This window comes from Carcharodon carcharias, chromosome 19 (genome assembly GCF_017639515.1).
Source record: "Carcharodon carcharias isolate sCarCar2 chromosome 19, sCarCar2.pri, whole genome shotgun sequence".
Taxonomy (NCBI): Eukaryota; Metazoa; Chordata; class Chondrichthyes; order Lamniformes; family Lamnidae; genus Carcharodon; species Carcharodon carcharias.
The window spans coordinates 108965275-108989656 of record NC_054485.1 but is presented as its reverse complement, the minus strand read 5'-3'; the positions used below and the strand labels follow the sequence as shown (position 1 = coordinate 108989656).

General features: G+C 44.3%; 1 protein-coding gene across 1 annotated transcript in view; it reads right to left on the bottom strand.

Moving 5' to 3' along the window:
- Nucleotides 1-24382, bottom strand: part of LOC121291327 — a 58520-nt gene that overhangs the window by 15794 nt on the left and 18344 nt on the right. Inside the window, 5 exon segments of the mRNA XM_041212398.1 lie at nt 12855-12970; nt 13068-13090; nt 14412-14642; nt 14736-14831; nt 14923-15377. Coding sequence (XP_041068332.1) covers nt 12855-12970; nt 13068-13090; nt 14412-14642; nt 14736-14831; nt 14923-15377 — 921 coding nt within the window.

Below are 24382 nucleotides of genomic sequence, written 5' to 3'. Positions count from 1 at the left end.
TTCCAGTGGATTAGAAAAATGCTAATATAAAAATGCTTATTCAAAAAGGGGGAGGGGAGGCAGAAAGTAGGAAACTATAGACCAGTTAGTTTTCCAGTTAGTTGGGAGATTGTTGGAATCCATTATTAAAGAAGTAGTAATGGGCCATTTGGAAAGTCAAAATGCAATCCATCAGAGTTAGCATGGTTTTATGAAGAGTAAATCGAGTTTGATTAATTTGCTACTGTTCTTTGAAGATGTGACAAGCAAAGTGGATAATGGGGATCATGTAGATGTAGTATATCTGAACTTCTAGAAGGCCTTTGATAAGGTGCCACAGAAAAGATTAATACACAAGATAAGATCACATGGAGTTAGGGGTAATACAGTAGCTTGGAGAGAGGATTGGCTAACCAACAGAAAGCAGAGAGTCAGGATAAATGGGTCTTTTTCTGGATGGCAAGCTGTAACTAGCGGGGTGTCACAGGGTTCGGTCCTTGGGCCCCAACTATTAACAATCTATATTAGTGACTTGGATTCAGGAATAGATGGTACTCTAGCTAAATTTGCAGATGACACCAAAATAGGTGGGAAAGTGAGTTGCAATGAAGAAATAAGAAATTTACAAATGGAAGTGGGTGGGTTAGGGGAATGGGCCAAAATTTGGCAGATGGAGTTTATCGTGGATAAGTGTGAGGTTATACATTTTGGTCAGAAGAATAAAAATGCAACTTATTATTTAAATGGGGAGAAACGTCTGAATGCTTCAGTGTAGAGGAATCTGGATGTCCTCGTGCATGAATCGCTGAAAGCTAGTATGCAGGTACAGCAGGTAATAAGGAAGGCAAATGGAATTTTGGCATTTATTGCTAAAGGAATAGAGTATAAAAATAGGGATGTGTTGTTGCAACTGTACAAGGCATTTGTGAGACCTCACCTGGAGCACTGTGTACAGTTTTGGTCCCCTTACTTGTAGTTGCACTGGAGGTGGTTCAGAGGAGGTTCACTAGATTGATTCCAGAGATGCGGGACTTGTCTTATGGGGAGAGATTGAGCAGTTTAGGCCTATACGTGCTAGAGTTTAGAAGGATGAGAGGAGATCTACTTGAGGTATATAAGATGCTAAAGGGGATAGACAAAGTAGACGTGGAGCAGATGTTTCCTCTTCTGCAGCATTCTAAAATGAGAGGCCATAGTTGTAGGCTAACGGGTGGTAGATTTAAATCAGAGATGAGGAGGAATTACTTTTCTCAAAGGGTCATGAATCTGTGGAATTCACTATCTCAGAGTGCAATGGATGGCAGGACACTGAATAAATTCAAGGAGGAGATAGACAGATTTTTAATTAGTAATGGGTTGAAAGGTTATGAGGAGAGGGCGGGAAATTGGAATTGAGGCCAAAATGAGATCAGCCATGATCATAATGTATGGCAGGGCAGGCTCGAGGGGCTGATTTGCCTTTTCCTGTTCCTAGTTCTTATGTTCTTATGCTCTTATGTTCAAGTCCAGGGTGAGATACGTGGGTCCAAAACTAGAGTCTTAAGCTTCAAAAAAGGTGATTACAAATGCATGAAGACAAAGTTGGCTGAAGTAGAATTGGAAAATAGGTTAAAAGGTAAGACAGTAAAAAAGCAGTGGTAGACATTAAGGTAATATTTCATATGTCTCAATAAACATCTATTTAATTGAGAAAGAAAGAGTCTGCAAAAAGAATACATAATTCATGGCTGACTATGGAAATTAAGGATGGTATCAAAATAAAAGAAAGGACATACAATGCTGCAAAGATTAATGGTAACCCAGAATATTGGGACATATTTGAAACCAGCAAAGAAAGTAATAATGAGGAAGAAATTGGAGGGTGAGAGAAAACTAGCCAGGAAGATGAAAACAAACAGTTAAAGCTTCTACAAGGATATAAAAAAAGAGAGTAGCTAAGGTGAGGGTTGTTCCCTTTGAGGGTGAGACTGGAGAATGAATAATGGGAAACAAGGAAATAACAGAGACTTTGAACAAGTGCTTTGTATCTGTCTTCACAGTAGAAAACAGAGAAGCATCCCAAGACTGGCAGAAAACTAGAGGGGAAAGGGAGGAAGGAACTTAAAACAATCACAATCACAGGAGAAAAGGCACAAAGAAAGTTAATGGGATGAAATGCTGGACTTGAGACCTGCATCCTAGGGTTTTAAAGGAAGAAACTGCAAAGATTATGGATGCATTGGTCTTCCAAAATTCCTTAGATTCTGGCAAGGTCCCATTGGATTGACAGTGTAACACACCATTCAAGAAAACAGGGTGACAGAAAGCAGGAAACTATAAGCCAGTTAGTCTAATGTCTTTCATTGGGAAAATGCTAGAATCCATTATTAAGCAGGCAGTAGAAGTTTATTTAGAGATTCAGTACAATCAGGAAGAGTCAACATGGGTTTGGTGAAAGAGAAATCCTGTTAGACTAATTTACTGCTGTACTTTGAGGCTGTAACAAGGCGGATGGTTAAAGGGGATGTAGTATATCTGGATTTTCAAAAGGCATTTGATAATGTGCCACATAAAAGGTTAATGCACAAGATTAGAGCTCATGTTGTTGGGCATGATATATTAGCATGGATAGAGGATCGGTTGACTAACAGGAAACAGATTGAGGATAAATGGGTCATTTTCAGGTTGGAAAACTGTAACTTACGGAGCATCACGGGGATCAGTACTGGGGCATCAACTATTTATGATCTACATTAATGGCTTGGATTAAGAGACTCACTGTATTATCGCCAAATTTGCTGATAATATAAGGGTACGTGGGAAAGCAAGTTGTGAAGAGGATACAGAGTCTGCAAAGGGATGTATGGATAGGTTAAGTCAGTGGGAAATTGTGGCAGATGGAGCATAATGTGGAAAATGTGAGGTCACCGTCTTTGACAAGAAGTGTGAAAAGTAAAGTATCATTTAAGCGGAGATAGACTGCAGAATGCTGTGGTACAGAGAGATCCGAGTGTCCCTGTACATGAATCAGAAGAAGTTAGCATGCGGGTACAGCAAGAGATTAAGAAGGCAAAATGGAATGTTGGTCTTTAATGAAAGGGGATTGGAGTATAAAAGTAAATAGGTCTTGCTACAATTACAAAGGGATTGGTGACACCACAGCTGGAACGCTGTGTACAGTTTTGGTCTCCTCACTTAATTAGGGATATATTTATATTGGAAGCAGTTCAGCAAAGGTCCACTAAGCTGATTCCTGGGATGAAGGAGTTGATTTCTGAGGCAAGTTTGAACAGGTGGAGCCTGTTTGGAAGAATCAGAAGTGATCCTTCAGAAAAGTATAAGATTCTGAAGGAATTTGAAAGGCTAGATGTTCAGAGGATATTTCCCCCATGGGGAAATATAGAACTAGGGGGCACAGTTTAAAAATAAGGGGTCTTCCGTTTCAGATGGAGATGATGAGGAATTTCTTCTCTCAGTGAATGGTAGAAGCTGGATCATTGAATATATTCAAGGTTTAGTTTGACTGATTTTTGATTGACATTGGAGATAATGGTTATGGCTGACAGGCGGGAAAGTGAAGTTAAGGCCACAATCAGATCAGCCATGATCGTAACGAATGGAAGAACAGGCTCGACAAGTCAATTGGCCCATTCCTGTTCCCATTTATGATTTTAATACATCTACATGACCCTCATGTGACAGAGTCTGCACATTGCACGATCCGAAAACCCATTGAACAGGAGAGAAAGCAAGAAATCCTCAATCCCAAATGACTGCATAACAAGTAAAATGAATATATTGGACTTTGATGCTGTGTGTATAGGATGGGAGTGTGTGTGCATGTACGTGTTTCTCAAAGTCTGGATAGGATGCACCCCAGGTACTGATGGAAGAAAAAGTGGAAATTGTGGACGCTCTGCCAAAATCTTCCAATCTTCCTGGGATGTGAGCGAGGTACCAGAGGATTGCAGGATTGCACATGTTACACCCCTGTTTTATAAAGGGGAGAGGGATAAACTGGCAATTACAAATCAGTCAGTCTATCATCGGAGGCAGGGAAACTTGTGGAGATAATTATCTGGGACAAAATGTCTTGTCATTTGCAAAAGAGCAGTTTGCTAAATAAGTTAACAAATAAATAAATAAATAATAAAGTCTGTATGGATTGGATAAAGGCAAAAGTATTTGACTGTCTTGATCAAGTTTTTAATGAAGTAATGAAGATATTTTATGAGAATTTTGAGATTGGTGCATTTCAAAATGTAGCACATGAGACTTGACAGCAAAGTTAAAGCTCAGGATTAAAGGGCCATGGATAAAATTTTGAGTAAGGCCAGGACTTTACGGCCTTGCCACACTGTGTCTTCCCTCCGGTGGATGCAGCGAGTCATTTAAATCTCCATTCAGTTCGTCAGGACTGTAATATCCCGCCGAGCAGGAGGGGCTGTAAAATCCTGGCCTCAGAGACAGAAAGCAGAGAGTAGCAGTGAACAAAAACAAAAATACCTGGAAAATCTCAGCAGGTCTGGCAGCATCTGCGGAGAGGAGCACAGTTAACGTTTCGAGTCCGAATGACCCTTCAACAGAACTAAGTAAAAATAGAAGAAAGGTGAAATATAAGCTGGTTTAAGGGGGGTGGGGTGGGACAAGTAGAGCTGGATAGAGGGCCAGTGATAGGTGATAGATAACCAAAAGATGTCACAGACAAAAGGACAAAGAGGTGTTGAAGGTGGTGATATTATCTAAGGAATGTGCTAATTAAGGGTAGAAAGCAGGACAAGCAAGGTACAGACTGCCCTAGTGGGGGTGGGGTGGGGTGAAGGAATCAAAAAAGGCTAAAAGGTAGAGATAAAACAATGGATGGAAATACATTTAAAAATAATGGAAGTAGGTGGGAAAAGAAAAATCTATATAAATTATTGGAAAAAAGGGGAGGGGGGGGAGAAATCAGAAAGGGGGTGGGGATGGAGGAGAAAGTTCATGATCTAAAATGGTTGAACTCAATATTCAGTCCGGAAGGCTGTAAAGTGCCTAGTCGGAAGATGAGGTGCTATTCCTCAAGTTTGAGCTTCACTGGAACAACGCAGCAAGCCAAGGACAGACATGTGGGCATGAGAGCAGGGTGGAGTGCTGAAATGGCAAGCGACAGGGAGGTCTGGGTAATGGTTGCGGACAGACCGAAGGTGTTCTACAAAGCAGTCACCCAGTCTGCGTTTGGTCTCTCCAATGTGGAAGAAATCGCATTGGGAGCAACGAATGCAGTAGACTAAATTGAGGGAAGTACAAATGAAATGCTGCTTTACTTGAAAGGAGTGTTTGGGCTCTTGGACAGTGAGGAGAGGGGAAGTAAAGGGGCAGGTGTTGTACCTTCTGCGGTTGCATGGGAAGGTGCCGTGGGAGGGGGTTGAAGTGTAGGGGGTAATGCAGGAGTGGACCAGAGTGTCCCGGAGGGAATGATCCCTGTGGAATGCCGCCGGGGGGGGTGGGGGGGTGGGGGGGCAGGGGCAGTGAAGGGAAGATGTGTTTGGTGGTGGCATCATGTTGGAGTTGGCGGAAATGGCAGAAAAGGCGGAGGATGATCCTTTGAATAGAGAGCTGGTGGGGCGATAAGTGAGGACAAGGGGGACCCTATCATATTTCTGGGAGGGAGATGAAGGTGTGAGGGCGGATGCGCGGGAGATGGGTCGGACACAGTTGAGGGCCCTGTCAACAACCGTGGGTGGAAAACCTTGGTTAAGGAAGAAGGAGGACATGTCAGCTGAACTGTTTTTGAAAGTGGCATCATGAGAACAGATGCGACGGAGATGATGACAGTGAGCAGGTTATTGCTAAGCAAGTGTCACTGGAAAGCACTGTTGATAACCCCGTCCATTAGTTTACTGATGATGGAGAGTAGACTGATGGGGCTGGAATTGGCCATGTTGGATTTGTCCTACTTTTTGAATGCAGGACATACCTGGGCAATTTTCCATATTGACAGGTAGATGCCAGTGTTGTAGCTGTACTGGAACAGCTTGGCTAGGGGCACGGCAAGTTCTGGAGCATAAGTTTTCAGTACTATTGCCGGAATATTGTCAGAGCCCATAGCCTTTGCAGTATCCAGTCCTTTCAGCCATTTCTTGATATCACGTGGAGTGAATCGAATTGGCTGAAGATTGGCATCTGTGATGCTCGGGACCTCCGGAGGAGACCGAGATGAATCATCCACTTGGCACTTCTGGCTGAAGATTGTAGCAAATGCTTCAGCCTTATCTTTTGCATGGACGTGTTGGGCTCCTCCACCTTTAAGGATGGGGATATTTGTGGAATCTCCAACTCCAGTGAGTTGTTTAATTATCCACCACCATACACAGCTGGATGTGGCAGGCCTGCAGAGCTTCGATCTGATCAGTTGGTTGTGGGATCACTTAGCTCCGTCTATCACTTGTGATGCTTATGCTGTTTGGCACGCAAGTAGTCCTGTGTTATAGCTGAACCAGGTTGACACCTCATTGTTAGGTATGCCTGGTGCTGCTCCTGACATGCCCTCTTGCACTCTTCATGGAACCAGGATTGATCCCCTGGCTTGATGATAATGGTATAGTCAGGGATATGCCAGTTCATGAGGTTACAGATTGTGTTCAAGTACAATTCTGCTGCTGTTGATGGCCCACAGTGCCTCATGGATGCCCAGTCTTGACTTGCTATATCTGTTAGAAATCTATCCCATTTAGCACAGTGGTAGTGTCACACAGCATGATGGAGGGGATCCTCACTGTGAAGGCGGGAATTCATCTCCCCAATGACTGTGTGGTGGTCACTTCTACCGATATTGTCATGGACAGATGCATCTGCAGCAGGCAGCTTGGTGGGGATGAGGTGAAGGATGTTTTTCCCACTTGTTGGTTCCCTCACCACCTGCCGCAGACCCAGTCTAGCAGCTATGTTGTTTAGGTCTCAGCCAGCTTGGTCAGTTGTGGTGTTACCGAGCCACTCTTGGTGATGGACATTGAGTGCACCTAGAGTGCATTCTGTGTCCTTCCCATCAGCTGAGGGAGGGCAGGAGGTTTCGTTGCCCATATTCCGTGCCAACAGACTTCATGGAGTTGATGTTGAGGACTGCCAGAAACTCCCTCCCAACTGTATACCACTGTGCCGCCACCTCTGCTGGGCCTGTCCTGCTGGTGGGACAGTACAAATTCTGGGATGGTGATGGTGGTATCTAGAACATTATCTGTAAGGTTTGATTCTATGAGGATGACTATGTCAGGCTGTTGCTTGAAGAGTCTGTGAGACAGCTCTCCCAATTTTGGCACCAGCCCCCAGATGATAGTACGGAGGTCTTTGCAGGATCTTCAGGGCTGAAACTGCTGTTATCGTTTCCAGTGCCTAGGCCGATGCTAAGTGGTCTGTCCGGTTTCATTCCTTATTTTTTGGCTTTGTAGTGGTTGGATACAACTGAGTGACTTGCTAGGCCATTTCAGAACCACATCGTCTGAAGTCACATGTAGGCCAGACCAGGTAAGGACGAAAGATTTCCTTCCCTAAAAGGTATTAGTGAACCAGATTTTTTACAATTGTTTCATTGTCATCATCAAATTCCACCATCTGCTGTGATAGGATTCAAATCTGGGTCCCGCAGAGCATTACCCTGGGTCTCTGGATTACTCATCTATCGACAATACCACTACACCATTGCCTCCCCCATTAAGATAGCATTTGTACATTAGAGAGAGATGACCTTAGTTCTAAAGATCAAGGTGTAGAATCAGTTTGAATGGAGATAGAAAACGTAAACGTGGGAAGTCACATGTGTGGGTGGTTTATAGGCCCTTGAACACTAACCACACTCTAGGATGGGGTACAGGAGCAAATAATGTGTGCTTGTGAGAAAGGTACAGCAATAATCATGGGTGATTTTAAACTATGTCTTGATTGGACAAATCAGATTGGCAAACGAATTAGGAGCAGGATTAGGCCAACTGGCCCTTCAAGCCTGCTGTGCCATTCAATAATATCATGGCTGATCTAACTGTAACCTTAACTTACATTCCGCCGATAACCATTCACTCCCTTGCTTATCAAGAATCTCTCCAACTCTGCCTTAAAATTATTCAAAGACTCTGCTTCAACTGCCTTTGAAGAAGAGAGTTCCAAAAACACTCAACCCTCTGAGAAAAATAAATTTCTGCTCATTTCTGTCTTAAGTGGGTGACCATTTAGTTTTTACCTTCTGGAAATCTAATTACACTACCTCTATCAGTTCTCCTTAATCCATAGCACACGTTAATTCTTCAAAAAACTCCAATAAATTGATTAAACATGATTTCCCTTGCACAGAACCATGTTGACTCTGCCTGATTATCCTAATTTTTGCAAGTGCCCTGCTAAATCTTTAAAAGTAGCTTCTAACATTTTCCATATGACAGATGTTAAGCTAATTGGCCTGGAGTTTCCTGCTTTCTATTTCCCTTTTCTGAATAAATGAGTTGCAGTCACTATTTTCCACTACATGGAAGCTTCCCCAAATCTAGGGAATTTTGGAAAGTTAAAACCAACACATCAACTCTATCATTAGCCACTTCTTTCAAGACCCTAGCATGTAGTTCATCAGGACCCGAAGACTTGTCATCCTGCAGCTCCATCAATTTTCTCAGCACCACTTCCCTGGTCATTGTAATTTTCCCAAGTTCCTCCCTCCATTCCATTACATTAATTACAGCTTTTTCTGCATATTAGTTGTATTCGCTATAGTGAAGACCGATGCAAAATATCGGTTCAATTCATCTGCCATCTCTTTATTTTTCATTATTAATTTCACCGACTCACTTTCTATAGGACCAACACTCTCTTTGTTAACTTTTTTTTTTAATATCTACAGAAACTCTTACTGTCTTCATATTTCTAGCCAGCTTTCTTTTGTGTCCTAATTTTTCCATCCTTATCAACCTTTTGGTCATTCTTTGCTTTTTTATATTCTGCCCAATCTTCTGAACTACCATCCATCCTTGCACAATGACATGCTTTTTCTTTAAGTTTGATTCTATGTTTATATTTTTTTTTTGATAAGCATGGATGGTGAGTCCTCCCTTTGGAAATATTTCTTTCTCGTTGGAATGCATCTATTCTGTGTATTCTGAAATATCCCCTTAAAATGTGCACCACGATATCTCTATTGTCTTATCCCTTAACCTAAATTGCCAGTTCAGTTTAGCTAGCTGTGCTTTCATGCCCTCATAACTTCCCATATTTAAGTCTTGGACCCACTCTTCTCTCCTTCAAACTGAACATAAAATTCAATCATATTATAATTGGTGCTGTCTAGGCACATTAACTGTGAGGTCATTAATTAATCCTATCTTGTTGCATAATACCAGGTCTAGTATAGCCTGTTCTCTGGTTGCTAACAGAATATGCTGCTCTAAGCAACCATCCTGAAAACATTTTATGGAATTCTTCATCTCGGCTGCCTTTGCCCATTTGATTTTCCCAGTCAATATGCTGATTAAAATGCCCCAGGATGCATCTCACCATCCACAACACATAGGTGCATAAAAGAGGTCACAGATGCCCTTTACAGCAAGGCACATCATTATGTTAGGTTTACTTTGGATGAAGATAGCCAGGCTGAGAGATTCACTGGCTTTCTTGCTATCTCAGGCTTCCTAAGTGCGGGCTGCAATCAACTGTATCCATGTGGCTTTAAGGGCTCCATGGCAGCAGCCCCTAATGTTTATAAACCGCAAAGGCTACCATTCCATGAATGTACAACTGGTGTTTGATCACCAGAAGCACATAATGCACATTTGTGCCAGGTCCCTGGGAGTTGCCACATCTGGAGTCACTCCCAGGTACCTGAGGTTTTCAAAGGTCCTGAATGTCTGCAGGGATGGCTGCTTGGGGTAAGGGGTACTCTCAGACATGCTGGCTGATGACACTGGTGCGTCAGCCTCAGAGTTGTTCCAAGGAGAAGTATAACGTTGCTAACAGCTCCACATGCTCCCTTATAGAGCACACAAATGGGATTCTGAAGATGCACTTCAGATGCTTAGACCGCTCAGGTGGCGCACTACAATACACATCTGAAAGGGTTTCCCACATCATTGCTGTGTGTTGCGCTCTTCACAGCCTGACACTGCAAAGAGGTGATCCCTTGCTGGAGGGTGAAATGGAGGAGGATGAGAACTCCTTGGAGGATGAAGATCGGGAGGGCCAGGAATCTCAAGGGGGTGGTGACGGTCGCTTTGAAGGTGATGACGCCATAGAGGGAGCAAAACATGAGGGCAATGTACCCATGACACTTTAAACACTGTCAGATTCCAAGAGGAGTAAATTGAAGGCAAGGGGAGATGGCCACAGTCCTTCTGGCCCTCAATGCCATTCCCTTTCATCTCAAGGGATTTCCAACCAAACGACGCAAGAGCGAGTCCAGCATTGACACTTGGACCCTCTGGCCTCATGATTCACCAGGCCATAATGTCCCCAAAGGTCTGCAGTGCCCTCTGTATGTGCTTGCTCTGGGAAGTGAGAATCTACTCAAAAATTAGAATGATGCGAGAAGTGACTTGAAGTGGTTGCCATCACATAATTAGGAAACTACAGCGACCAGTGAGATGAGGACATGGAAAATTCTAGAATCTATTATAAGGAGGTTACGGCAGGGCACTTAGAAAATCTCAGTGCAATCATATCATTTTGCAAAAGGGAAATTGTGTTTGACTAATTTATTAGAGTTCTTTGGGGAAGTAACGTGCCAAGTAGATAAAGGAGAACCTGTGGATGTGCTGTACTTTGATACATAAGGTAAGACCTCATGGTGTAGGTGTAAGTTATTTGAATGGATAGAGGATTGGTTAGCTAAGAGGAAACAGAGAGTTAGCATAAATGGGTCATTTTCAGGTTGACAAGATGTAATGCATGGAGGGCAAGGGGGATCAGTCCTGAGGTCTCAACTATTTACAATCTAAATCAATGACTTGGATGTCAGGATTGAAGGTGTGGTTGCCGGATTTGCTTTTGACATAAAGATAGGTAAGAAAGTAACTTGTAAAGAGAACATTATTGCCCATAACTCCCGATCTCCGGGGTGTCATACCTGGAGGGAGGGGACGGGGGAAGGGGTGGGTGGATGGGTGGGGGAAGGGAGTTGGAAGTGGGAGAGTGGGGTGAAGGGGGGAAGGCAGTTGAAGGAGGGGAAGGGGGGTGAAAGGGGATACCCTGAAGATGCACTAGGGGACCCACTTCCAGAAGTCCCCATGTAAGGATTGCACAGCAATGGCTCAGGAAGTTCAAACTTCCATTGTGCAATTTACCTCCACTTGGAACCATCCGAAGCTCTCATTTAAACCCTAGACTTCGGAGGGTTATGACTGTCTTACAGGAATGGATACCCAGAAAAATTTAGAAATATTAAAATCACTTCTAATCCTATAGTACTGGTCCTTTGACCCTCCAACACAGGATCTCTTGACCATCTGACAATCCCATTCCGACTACCATCCACATCATCCCCGATTTTCCTACCCCACACCTATGCCCCAACACCCCAACTACCCATCCACCACCCCCAACTACTCGCCTGACCTCCTGACTATCCCTCAATCGCCCAACTTGCCCGACTAACACCTTTGACTAAAACACCACTCCCAACTGACACCCCCATCCCTGCCTACCCCCACACTCACCCAACTATCGTCAATGACCAACCCCCTCTATTACCTGATCCCTCCCACTGACCACCACCAGTCTGGCCACCCACGCCCACACATGGACCATTCGCCTCTGACCACCCAACCCCACTAGACCATACCCCCACTGACCACCCAACACTCCTCAATGACCACCCAAATACCCCCACTGACCACAACCCCACTGACCACCTGACCACTCCCACTGAGCATCTCCCCACTGCCCACTGTTCCACTGACCATCTAACCCCTGCCTGCACTGACCAACCCCCAACTGACCAATGCCCAACCAAACTCCAAACTCCACCAATGAAATTCTCCCATTAACCACCTTACTGACCACCCAGCCCCCCCACCCCACCCACTGACCGCAGTTTCATCAGCTGACCAGTTGAAGGTGATGCATTTTAGAGGTTGGATTAGGTGCATGAATCAGATTTTTATTCTACTCAGGGACATCCTTTGTAATCAAGTACTTAAATTTACTGGGTGGAATTTAATGCCCTCCTCTGTGGCAACTTTGGTGGTGGAGCCATTTAGTCAGGCAGGAGGGGGTTGGGTTTGGACCCTGTCACCTTTATGCCTCCACCCCAATTAAGTCCAAGGTGGGAAGGCCTGTGGGTGGCCATACTGCCCAGCTGCCAGTTGAGGCCCTAAGTTGGCACTTAATGCCCACATATGAGCCTGATCCTTCCGCTGCTGGCATTAACCCAACAGGGGGCTGGGCTAATCACCATACGAGCAGCTTGGCAATGAGCCTGTGCGGGGATGCTTCCAGTCTCCCGGGGGTTGCCTCGTTCAAAGGAACTCAATGCCTGATCTAGGGACCTGACATCGGGAAGGAGGACTAAGACCCTCGCACGTGCCATTGCTACTGAATTCCCTCCTCCGCAAAGCCCCTCCAGCTATCATCTTTGTGCCTGGGCCCATCCATGATCCTAGGCCTCGGGTCAGTTTCGTACCTGCAGCAGCCACTGTCTCTGGCAGCCTCTGATTGGCTGGCTGCTCTCAGCAGGTGGGGCCCCTGTCCCTGGGGTCCTTGATCCTATCAAGTACCTGAGTAGCTCTTGATGTGTTGGGCCTTCCCGAGAAGAGATGAAATGGGGCCTCTCAGTGGGTCCCTAGCTGGTGGCCTACCTTAAACACTGCCCACTCTGTTTGACACTTTTACATATAATGATTCAAATTATCAGATATAAATCAGGACTAAGGAACTTATTTGACTTTTACCAGGGTTAATGGCATCCAGCATTTCTCTCCACACTGGAAACGGTAAAGGGCTGTTGAATTTTTCAATGAACAGGACACCATCTGTTAGTGACAGGTTATTACCCTCATCGCTAATCCTGTAAATATTAAACAGTTGAGTATAAATTGACCATAAACACTTTCCTGAGTAATTTTACCAACTTGCACCGAGTTTCAGTAAAGTTCATGTCCTACCTCCTCTTCCAAGATGCTTCCTCCTGAAATAAACAAAACACAAATTTGAGTTGACAGAGACTGACTGCCTATATCCAAAAAGCAGGAATTACACTGACATTGTTACAAGTTGCTAGAATTCTCAATTGTTGCAGACATGTAATAGGAAGAGGATGTTACACAAAGGATATAGAAACACAGGAAAAAGTGCTTGTAAATCTTTTTTAATTCTGAGTCTAGAACCAACAGCAAAGATTAATCAGCTTTACTCTAGAAAAGAGAAGACCTGACAGAGATCTTTAAAATTATGAAAGGGGTCAATTCAATAGATTCAGTGATAATATTTCCACTTGTAGGAGTCCAAAAATAGGGGCATCAAACATAATATAGTTACAAATGAATCCAATAGGGAGATGAGGAGAAACTTCTTTACCACGAAGGTGAAGGGAACGTGGAACTCTGTCGCATGGAGTCACTGGGTAGAATTTAATATGAGCAACGTGGGTCTTGTCTGCTGGCTGGTGAGCTGGAGACAGCCCGATGCCACCTGTTTTTGGGAGGGTCTGCTGTGGCAATCAGGCTCTCAATTGGACAGCGTCAGGACTTCCCCGAGATGGAGGAAGGGAGGGGTGAAAGTTACGCCCACCGAGAGCTGCCGGTCATTCAGAGGCTGGCTGCTCTTCATTGCTCAGCAGCATCACTGGGGAGGCGATGGCTGGTACCAGTAATGCACCCACCAGAGTCCCAGGAGCATGGAGGGACCTCGGCCACAGGTGAGTGATGGATGGCGGGGGATTATAGGTTGATGGTCGCAGGCAAGATGGGAGTCAACAGCAACGGCAATGGACTGTCTCTCAGTGACTCCCCTCAACTTTGCAGTTCCATGTCCCTCAATCAGTCACTGATGCCTTTGAACGAGGGACCCCCGGAGAAACCCAGCAGCAACTCTGACTGAGATTGTGTTTTGAGCTTCCCTCTTGGTGAGTTCTTTACCTGCCTGCTGCTGGGGGAATACCAGCGACAGTGAGATCAGACCCTTAAATTAGCATTAATTGTCCACTTAAGGGGCTCAACTGGCAGCGGGAAGGCAGTTCACCAGCTTTTCTGTTGTGGATTTAAGCAGATTAGAGGCTGCAAGGGGCTTCCCGCCCAATTAAATATCCCCGTAACCGCCAAACTCACCTGGTGGGAGAATATTAAATTCCGCCCACCAATGGGAAAGGTAAGATGCCTTTAAGGTGAAGCGAGATAAGCACACGAGGGAGAAAGGAACATAAGGATTATTGACGAGGGGGCATGAAGTAGGATGGGAGGAGACTCGTGTGCATCATGTGACTGTGCACTCATGGAACTATAATTCCTCACCTTCAGAAATATCACTCCTTTTTGTCCCAAATGTTTTTCCAACTTTGAGAGTTTCTCCTGAATAGAATTTAAATTCTCTTGAATTTCACAAAGATTTTCTACCATTGTTTTTAGAATTTTTCCCTCTTCTTCCCTGAGATCTCGGATTAAACGCTGTTCCTTCTCGGTGAGAATCTGATGCATTTTAGTGAACTCGGATGTGATGTAGGTCTGCAGACTGTTCGACTGTTTCTAGAAGAAGAAACGTTAAAAAAAAAACGTTTTTGTAATAAAAACAACAAAATAAGGAATTAAATTTGGAAACTCAGCACTGGGAGACTTTACCCGAATTTGGGAAATCTTCTGTTTCTGCTGCTGCTCCATTTCTAGAACTGCCGATTTCTTCTGTGTGAGAGAATCGAAGGAAGATTTCACCCGATCCTGGGATTGGGAGAGAAAATCAGAAAATAAAAGTGTAAAACCGTGAAATTGTGATCAGGAAATAATCAGGATCAAATCTTTTCCCTTTTACCTTGTACATTCCAACAGCGTCTTTAATCAGCATGAAGCGGTGCTCTCTGTGTTCCCGCGAATCTACACAATTCACACAGATCAATTTCTTGTCAGTTTCACAAAACAGCTTCAGCTCTTCCTGATGTTCCTCACAGTGAAGTTTACTTTCCTTCTCTTTCGCAGCCACATTCGCTAAAGCCCGACTGCCTCTGAGGTTTTCTTCCGGAAACTCCTGTCTACATTCCGGGCAGAAGTTTATCTCCTTCTTTTCCCAACACTGGGTGATACAGGAGCGGCAGAAGTTGTGTTCACACTCCAGTGAGACCGGATCGGAGAAGAATTCAAGACAAATGGGACAAATTACCTTCTCGGCAAAACTGCCCTCTTGCTGCCTGGAAGCCATGTCCACGCTCAACACTTCCTGATTCAAACCCCTTTTATTGTCGATGTTACTGAGCTGGTGAACACCTTCAACTCAGTGATTTCCTGATGAAGTTCACAGCAATGCTCAGGGAATTATGATTGTACACTAGTCTATTTCCCGTCCACTTTTACACTGGGCGGCCAAACCAAGAGTGACAGTCAGGAAAACCTTCAGCCGAGAAGGCTGAAGAATAATTGAATGGAGCAGAGGGTGAAAGTTCATGGAGGGAGAATTTCGTGGAAGGTTGGAAATTGGGTTGGCTGGAGGACGGAGTTTTAACCCTGAGAGTGACAGGAACCCTACTGCTTTCCTTCATTTCCTTCTGCCTCAAAGCTACTGTGGCCACTTCCCCTTGAAGATGTTCTGAAAACGCGTGGGACACAATCTGAAATCTATTGTACAGTACATCCTGTCCTGTCCCTTAAAATCACAATATTGATCGTTTTCTCACTGGTTACTTGGGTAGAGACATGTACCCCTGTATCACTGCTGGAACCATCCATGCAACATATAGCAGGGAATTTATTTGTATCATCTATCCATTGACATACCTTATATGTTTGTGTAAAAGTCGAGTTCCTAAGATTAATTTTTAGTCAAAAAGTAAGGAGGTCAACTTTTACACCAGTAACATTTTGGATGGTTTGAGGTCCACCATCCCCCATCATCTTGCTATCGCGGAGTTGCTGGGTGAGACACTGTTCCTGTTAATCTCACCCCTAAATGTGATGCAAAATGTGCCACAAAGTATTATTATTATTGAATTTTTATTTATAAATAAATAATAACCTTCATGGAGACAGACATGAATTTCTGTGCACTGAATGCATAAATTTATCAAAAACAAAAGTGATCTCTATAAATTTGTACAATGTCATTCAGTATTTTCACAGAAAAGAAAAGAATTCTACTTAACAGCAGAGCATAAATTAAAATGTATAAAATTGCCGTCCTTCTCCTCATCTTCAGAACCAAATAACACGTCCCAATCTGCTTCTTGAATGGCATCAGAATATGGATCATCAACATTATCTTCATCAGCAATCACCTCGACATCGGCCCTGTCATTCCACAAATAATAATTTCTGTCCCATCAAGTGCATTGGATAGCCCACATTTGTTGAATGATTTAATGACAACCTCCATTCTGATTTCATCCCAAGGCCTCAACAATCCATTCACAGAGGGTTGCTAACGTCAGCGCTCTTATGTTGAATGTCTTCTCTCCTCCAGTCATTTCACTTTTCTCTCATACTATCCTTGAAGGGCTTGTTTAGAGAGACATCCAATGGTTGAATAAGGCTAGTTGGGCCACCGCTGCAATATCACTGTGTTGTGATCTAACCCCAGCCACAACGTGATTGACAAGGTCTGATCTGATCATGTCCCAGATGAGATGACATTTTTCTTTATATAATCCACCTGGTCGAAAACTTCAAACTTTCCTCAGCCATATTTTCAAATTACCGTCATCCATCCTTAATCATGAATGTGGACAACTTCTCCTTTGCTGTTTTGGGAGGATTTTCACTTGAATATCACCATTAGCTTAAACTTTGTCCTGTCATAGAGGACAACATAACTTTTGAGAGCAAATTGTCTTCACTAACACTGTTTTCTCTCCAACTTCGCTCACCATTTGTCTGGCTAGCATCTCAAAGTTTACAGGAGGCTCATCTATGTCCCCAATTCAGACCAATTCGTATCCATCCAGGGCTGGCTTTGAAATCTGCAATGCCTAATTTTCTTGCTTTTTCTGGGTGAAGATTTGGATGAATCTGTGAGAAACTGAGAGCCCATTCTGGTCATTTCCATCAGCGTATTTTGCAACTTCATCTTCCAACTGTGGCCACATGTTGGGCTTTCCTCTGTCTGCACATTTATTCTTAGCCATCTGCCTGTGTGGAGAGCTTCCTCCAATCTCTAATGTTCTTCTCTAATACCTTGAATTCTCTAGCTGCTGCACAATTGTTTCTCTGCTCTGCAATCTCATGACTTTATCTTTGAACTGGGCTGTGTATCTGCCATTCCTTCCTGATACCCCATGCTGTTGCCATATTAGAGGGCAGGATTGGCAGGAATGCAGAGTGCATCAATGAGCCTTTAAATCACATGTTGACATGCGCAGATACAAGGAGTTGAACAGCTGCCTTCGGTAGTGTGCTCGTCTATGATTCTATCAATGAATGAGTAGGTTTGCACCAGGAAGAGTTTGACTTCAGTGGCGAGTAGATGGGAAACACTAAGAGTTTGGATCTTTTCACTAAAATTCGGAGGTCAAATTTTTCATGAGATCGACCAATACTCCAGTATATGTGATAATTTTCCTCCTTAACAAGTGCAGTGTGAATAAATCAAATGATTTCATATTGGTGAGTCGGATCTTATGCATATTGTCAACACAAGCTACAACACTTACAGCACTGCAATATGGAAAACTTATCCAGGTGTGTCCTATCCACCCAAAAAAATGACAAATCCCCTGCATTACAGGCTCATCAGACTCTCAGTCATCTGCAAAGCGATAGAAGAGGCCATTCACAGTACTATCAAATGGCACTTACTCAGCAATAACCTACTCACCAACGCTCTGTTGACATTCTACCAAGGTCACAAGGCTCCTGACCTCATTACACCCTTGGTCCAATCATGGAGAAAAGAGCTGAATTCCAGAGGTGATGTGAGAGTGACTGCCCTTGTCCATCACCACAACCATTCATTCCCTCCACCACCAGTGCACTGTAGCAGCAGTGTGTACCGTCAACAAGATTCACTGCAGTCAAACACAAGACTCCTTTGACTGTACCTTCCAAATCCGTGATCTCTAACTCATAAAAGAACATGGACAGCAGACAATTGGTGACACCAGCACATGTAAGGTCACCTCCAAGTCACACACTACCCTGACCTGGAATTATTTGCCTGTTCCTTCACTGCAGCTGGGTAAAACTTTACAACTCCCTCCCTGACACCTTCTGAAGCTGCTGTCGGAAACCCTTGGTGAGTTGCTGCAATGCAGTAAATGGTACACACTGCTGCCACAGGGCACTGATCGTGGATGGTGTGACTGTTTAAGATGGAATCTATTTCCTCCATCTCCATGCCCTAATACACTTCATTGTGACATCAGTTTCTCTTTCCCTATATTCCATTAAATGGCAGGCATTCTATGTAAATACAATAAATGGATTTGTCATTTCCAATTATTCAAAGGATGCATCACTATTCTATTGTTGTTTCACAGTATTAGACAGAGAGGGAGAGAGCAGTCAGGTTATTGCAGCAGTAACATTGAGCAATTTATGGCCCCTCGAGCATGCTCTGCCATTCAATTAGATCATGGTTGATCTGTTTATGTTTCAAGTTCCACATTCCCATCTACCCCCCGATAACCTTCGATCACCTTGCCTAACAAGAATCTATCTACCTCTGCCTTAAAAGTATTCAATGACTAATCTGCCTGACCTTCATTCATACAGGGTGGAGTTTGTGTACTATGAACTTAGCTGACTGGAATGCTGATTAGATATATTTTGTCAGCATTCGGAAACAGTTTAGAAAACCTTAATACAAAGTCGGGTTTTGGTGTGTTAGCTTGGTTTGGACTGGAATTGTAGACATACGAACATACAAAATAGGAGCAGAAGTAGGTCATTTGGCCCCTCGAGCCTGCTTTGCCATTCAATTAGATCATGGCTGATCTGTTTATGTTTCGAGTTCCACATTCCCATCTACCTCTGATAATCTTCGATCCCCTTGCTTAACAAGAATCTATCTACCTCTGACTTAAAAATATTCAATGACCCCTCCTCCACAACCTTCAGAGGCAGAAATTTGCCAAATCTCACGAGCCCCTGAGGGAAAAAAATTCTCCTAATCTCTGTGCTATAAGGGTGACTCCTAATTTGAAAACAGTGCAGCCTAATTCTGGACTCACCAACAAGAAGAAACATCCTTCCAATCCACCTTGATCAGACCATTCAGGATCTTATCTACTTCAATCAAGTCACCTCACACTCTCCTAAACGCCAGTGAAAACAAGCCCAGCCTGTCCAACCTACCCTCAGAAAACAACCCGGGTATCAATCTAGTAAACCTCCTCTGAAACTGTCTCCAATGCATTTACATCCTTCCTAAATAAGAAGACCAAAACTGCACACAGTATACGAGATGCAATCTCACCAATGCCCTGTATAACTGAAATTAACATTCAGCTTGAGAGTGAGAAACTTGGGTTGGAAATGACTGTGCTAAACATAAATAAGGGTAATAACAAAGGAATGAGAGCAGAGTTGGCTGGAGTGGGCTGGGAAACGAGTTTAGCAGAAAAGACGGTTAATGAAAATAGTTCATAACTCACAACAAAGATATTTCCTAGTGACGATGAAGGATTGTTGGAAGGGGATAAACCAGCCATGGTTAACCAAGGAAGTTAAGGAGTGTATCCAATGGAAAGAAAAAACATACAATGTGGCAAATATTAGTGGTAAGCCAGGGAATTGGGAAAGTTTTAAAAACCAACAGAAAATGACCAAAATAAAATAAAGAGGGAGAAAATAAACTTTGAGGGTAAACGAGCAAGTGATATAAAAACTGACAGTAAGAGCTTCTTTAAATATGTAAGAAGGAAGAGAGAGGCCAAAGTGAGCATAGGCTTCTTAGAGAATGAGGCTGGGGTAATAATGGTGAACCAGGATATGGCAGAGGAGTTGAATAAATACCTTGCATTGGTCTTCACGGCAGAAGATACTAATAGCATTCAAAATGCACTTAATAATCAGGGGGTAAAAAGGGTGGGTGGGGGTGGGGGAGTAAATAAATACAATAACTATCACTGGAGAAAAAGTACTAGGGAAACTAATGGGGGCTAAAGGCCAATAAGTCCCCTGGACCTGATGGGTTGCAGCCTAGGTTATTAAAGGCAGTAGCTACAGAGATAGTAGACGCATTGGCGAAAATCGTCCAAGAATCCTCACATTCTGGAAAAGTCCCAAAGGATTGGAAAACTGCCAATGTAGCACCCTTCTTCAAAAAGGAAGGGAGATGAAAAACACATAACTATAGCCAGTTAACTTAACATCTGTCATTGGGAAAATGTTAGAGTCTATTATAAAGAATGTAATAGCAGAGCATTTCGAAATGCAAACTATGATCAAGCAGAGTCAGCATGGCTTCATGAAGGGGAAATGATGCCTGACAAATTTATTAGAGTTCTTTGAGGAGGTAACAAACAGGATAGATAAAGGGGAACCAGTAGATGTAACGTATTTGGATTTCCAAAAGGCGTTCAATGAGGTACAGCACATAACGCTACTAAATAAGATTAGAGCAGCATGGTGTTATATTTGCATGGATAGAGATTTGACCAACTAATAGAAGACAGAGATTTGGGACAACGGCGGCATTTTCAGTATGGCAACCAGTAACTAGTGGAGTGCCCCAGGATACAGACGGTTTAAGTGAATGGGCAAAAACTTGGCAGATGGAATATAATGTGGGAATAATGTGAGCATATGAGCTTATGCACTTTGGCAGGAAGAAGAGGAGCTGAATATTATTTAAATGGAAAAAGATTGCAGAAGGCATCAGTACCGTGAAGCCCACAGACAGCACAGCCTCCCAGTCCTTCCTGTCCTCTATCACGGAGGTCTTAGATGACAGTACACGGGAGAGCCTGGACAAACTGCTAACTCCTGATGCACTGACTAAGGCCCTTGAGTCCTTCGAGAAGAGTAAAACTCCTGGAAGTGACGGCTTGCCAGCAGAGTTGTATTCGGCTCTGTGGGACTGGATTGGCCTGGACCTGCTAGAAGTGTACGAGAGTATGCTCCTGGCCGGCAGCATGTCAGAATCCATGAGGAAAGGCATTATCACCCTCATCTACAAGCACAAAGGGGAAAGGGAGGAAATTAGAAATTGGCGACCCATTTCACTGTTGAATGTGGACTGTAAGATTCTGTCCAAGGTCATCGCCAATCGGGTCAAATCCGCTCTGGGATAGGTGATCCACCCTGACCAGACCTGCACTGTGCCGGGCAGGAAGATCTCTGACAGCCTCGCGCTGCTCAGGGATACGATTGCCTATGTACAGGACAGGGGTGTGGATACCTGCCTCATCAGCCTGGATCAGGAGAAGGCCTTTGACAGAATATCGCACACCTACATGGTGGATGTGCTCTCCAAAATGGGGTTTGGGAATGGAATTCGCAAATGGATCCAACTGCTCTACACTAACATCAGTAGCGCAGTCTCAATCAATGGGTGGGAATCAGATAGCTTCCAGATTAAATCTGGAGTCAGGCAGGGCTGTCCTCTCTCGCCTGTTCTTTTTGTGTGTTGCATAGAACCCTTTGCTGAGTCCATCAGGAAGGATCCGGGCATAAGAGGAGTGACGATCCCAGGCAGTGCAGGCACTCAGATCAAAGATTCCCTGTACATGGACGATGTCGCCGTCTTCTGCTGGGATCCGCTGTCGGTATGCAGACAGATCCACATCTGCAACCAGTTCGAACTGGCCTCGGGAGCCAAGGTAAATCGTGGGAAGAGTGAGGCCATGTTCTTTGGGAACTGGGCTGACCGATCCTTTGTCCCCTTCACTGTCAGGGTTGACGGCCTGAAGGTGCTGGGGATATGGTTCGGAGGGACCAGGGCATGCGTTAGAAACTGGAAGGAGCGAGTGTCTATGGTGAAAAGGAAACTGGGCATGTGGGAGCGACGCTCCCTCTCCATTGTGGGTAAGAACCTGGTCATCAGGTGTGAGGCACTCTCGCTGTTGCTGTACGTGGCGCAGGTCTGGCCCATTCCACACTCCTGTGTGGTGGCGATCACCCGAGCCACCTTCCGCTTTATCTGGAGGTCGAAAATGGATTGTGTCCAGAGGAACATGATGTACAAGCCTCTAGATAAAGGGGTAAAAAACATGTCCAACATCGCCCTCATACTGATGGCCACCTTTGTGTGTGGCTGCATCAAGCGGTGCATAGACACTCAGTATGCAAACACCAAGTGTCACTACGTGCTGAGGTTCTACCTGTCCCCACTGTTGCGAAGGATGGGTCTGGCCACGCTGCCGTGGAACGCTCCAAGTAGTTGGACCGTGCCATACCACCTGTCCCTCATGGGAAAATTTATGCAGAGAAACACCTTTGACCACAAGTCCATCAGGCAGTGGTCGGCACGTAATGTCTTAGAGGCCCTGAGAGAAAAGGAGACGGTGGATCCAGTGGGATGGTTCCCCGAGCAGACTGACAAAGTCATTTGGCAGAATGCCTCATCGCCAGAACTTTCCAACAAGCACCAAGATGTAGCTTGGCTCCCTGTCAGATCCTTCCTACACGCCAGGAGTCTCACACCCTCGGCACGTTGCCCTCGAGGTGGCTGTGGAGGGGAAGAGACCGTTGTTCACCTCCTTGTAGATTGTGCCTTTGCAAAGAAGGTCTAGAGAGAGATGCAGTGGTTTTTGTCGAGGCTCATCCCGAGCAGTTCTGTGAGACAGGACTCTGTGTTCTACGGGCTGTTCCCAGGGACACACACCGAGATAAACATCAACTGCAGCTGGAGGATCACCAACTCGGTTAAAGACACTCTTTGGTATGCCCGAAACTTGTTTGTCTTCCAGTGCAAAGAGTTGTCCCTGACCGAGTGTTGCAGACTGGCACATTCCAAAGTCCAGGACTACGTGCTGAGGGACGCACAAAAGCTTGGGGCAGTCGCCGCAAAGGCACAATGGGGAAGGGTCGCTGCCTAAGACCTTTCTGCCACAGTGCACCGAGGGACTGGGAACTGTGAAGAGCCTCTCGGGATGTACAGCTCAACATGAATGTCTGCAAATGATTGTAATATTCATTGTTTGTACTTATAAACCTTGTGATTCATGTTGTAAAAGTTGAACCTGATTGTATTTTTGTGATGGTCATTTTGAAAAGGTTTGAAATGGTTGTTGACGATTTTTTATGAATAAAGTATATTTTTGCAAAAAAAAGCTATACCAGTGATGCCCACATCCCATGAAAGAACTAAAAGATAATGCAGCAAACCTTGGCCAATATTCATACTTGGACAGATAAGTGGCAATTAACATTCATACCACACAAGTGTAGGCAATGCCCATTCGCTAAAACAGGGAATCTAGCCATCAGCATTACCAACAATGAGTACCTCATCACCAACATCCTTGGGTTACCATTGATCAGAAACTTAACTGGATGAGCAGGCCAGAGGCGAGGAACTTTGCAGGGAGTAACTCTCCAAAGCCTATTCACCACAAATGAGACACGTCAGGAATGTGCTGGAATACACTCCACTTATCTAGATCCAACAGCATTCAAGAAGATTCAACACCATCTGGGGACAAGCAGTCCACCTGATGGACACTCTCTCCATCACCACAACCATTCATTCACTCCACCACCAGTGCACTGTGGAAGCAGTGTGCGTCATCTACAAGATGCACTGCAGTCACTCCCAAGGCTCCTTTGACTGCACCTGCCAAACCTGTGACCTCTAACTCCGAAAAGAACTTGGGCAGCAGACACATGGTGACACCAGCACATGCAACTTCACCTCTAAGTCACACACTATCTTGACCTGGAAATATTGGCCTGTTCCTTCAACGTGGCTGGGTCAAACCTTACAACTCCCTCCCTGACACCTTCCGAAGGTGCTGTCAGAAACCCTTGGGTGAGTTGCTATAATGCAATAAATGGTGCACACTGCTGCCACAGTGCGCTGATAGAGTAAATTTTTAAGATAGGATTCATTTCCCCCGCAACTCCACACCCTATTGCACTTCAATGTGACATCAGTTTCCATCATTCTCTGTATCACCTTGAATGACAGGCACTCTATGTAAGTACAATGATTGGATTAGCCATTTCCAATTGTTCAAAGGGCATATCAATATTCTATTGCAGGTTAGCAGTATTAGAGAGAGGGAGCACAGTCAGGTTATAGCAGCAGTAACATTGAGCAGTTTATGACCTTAATCTATTAACACTGGGTGGAGTTTGTATACTCTGAATTTAGCTGATTGGAACGCCGAATAGATGTATTTTGT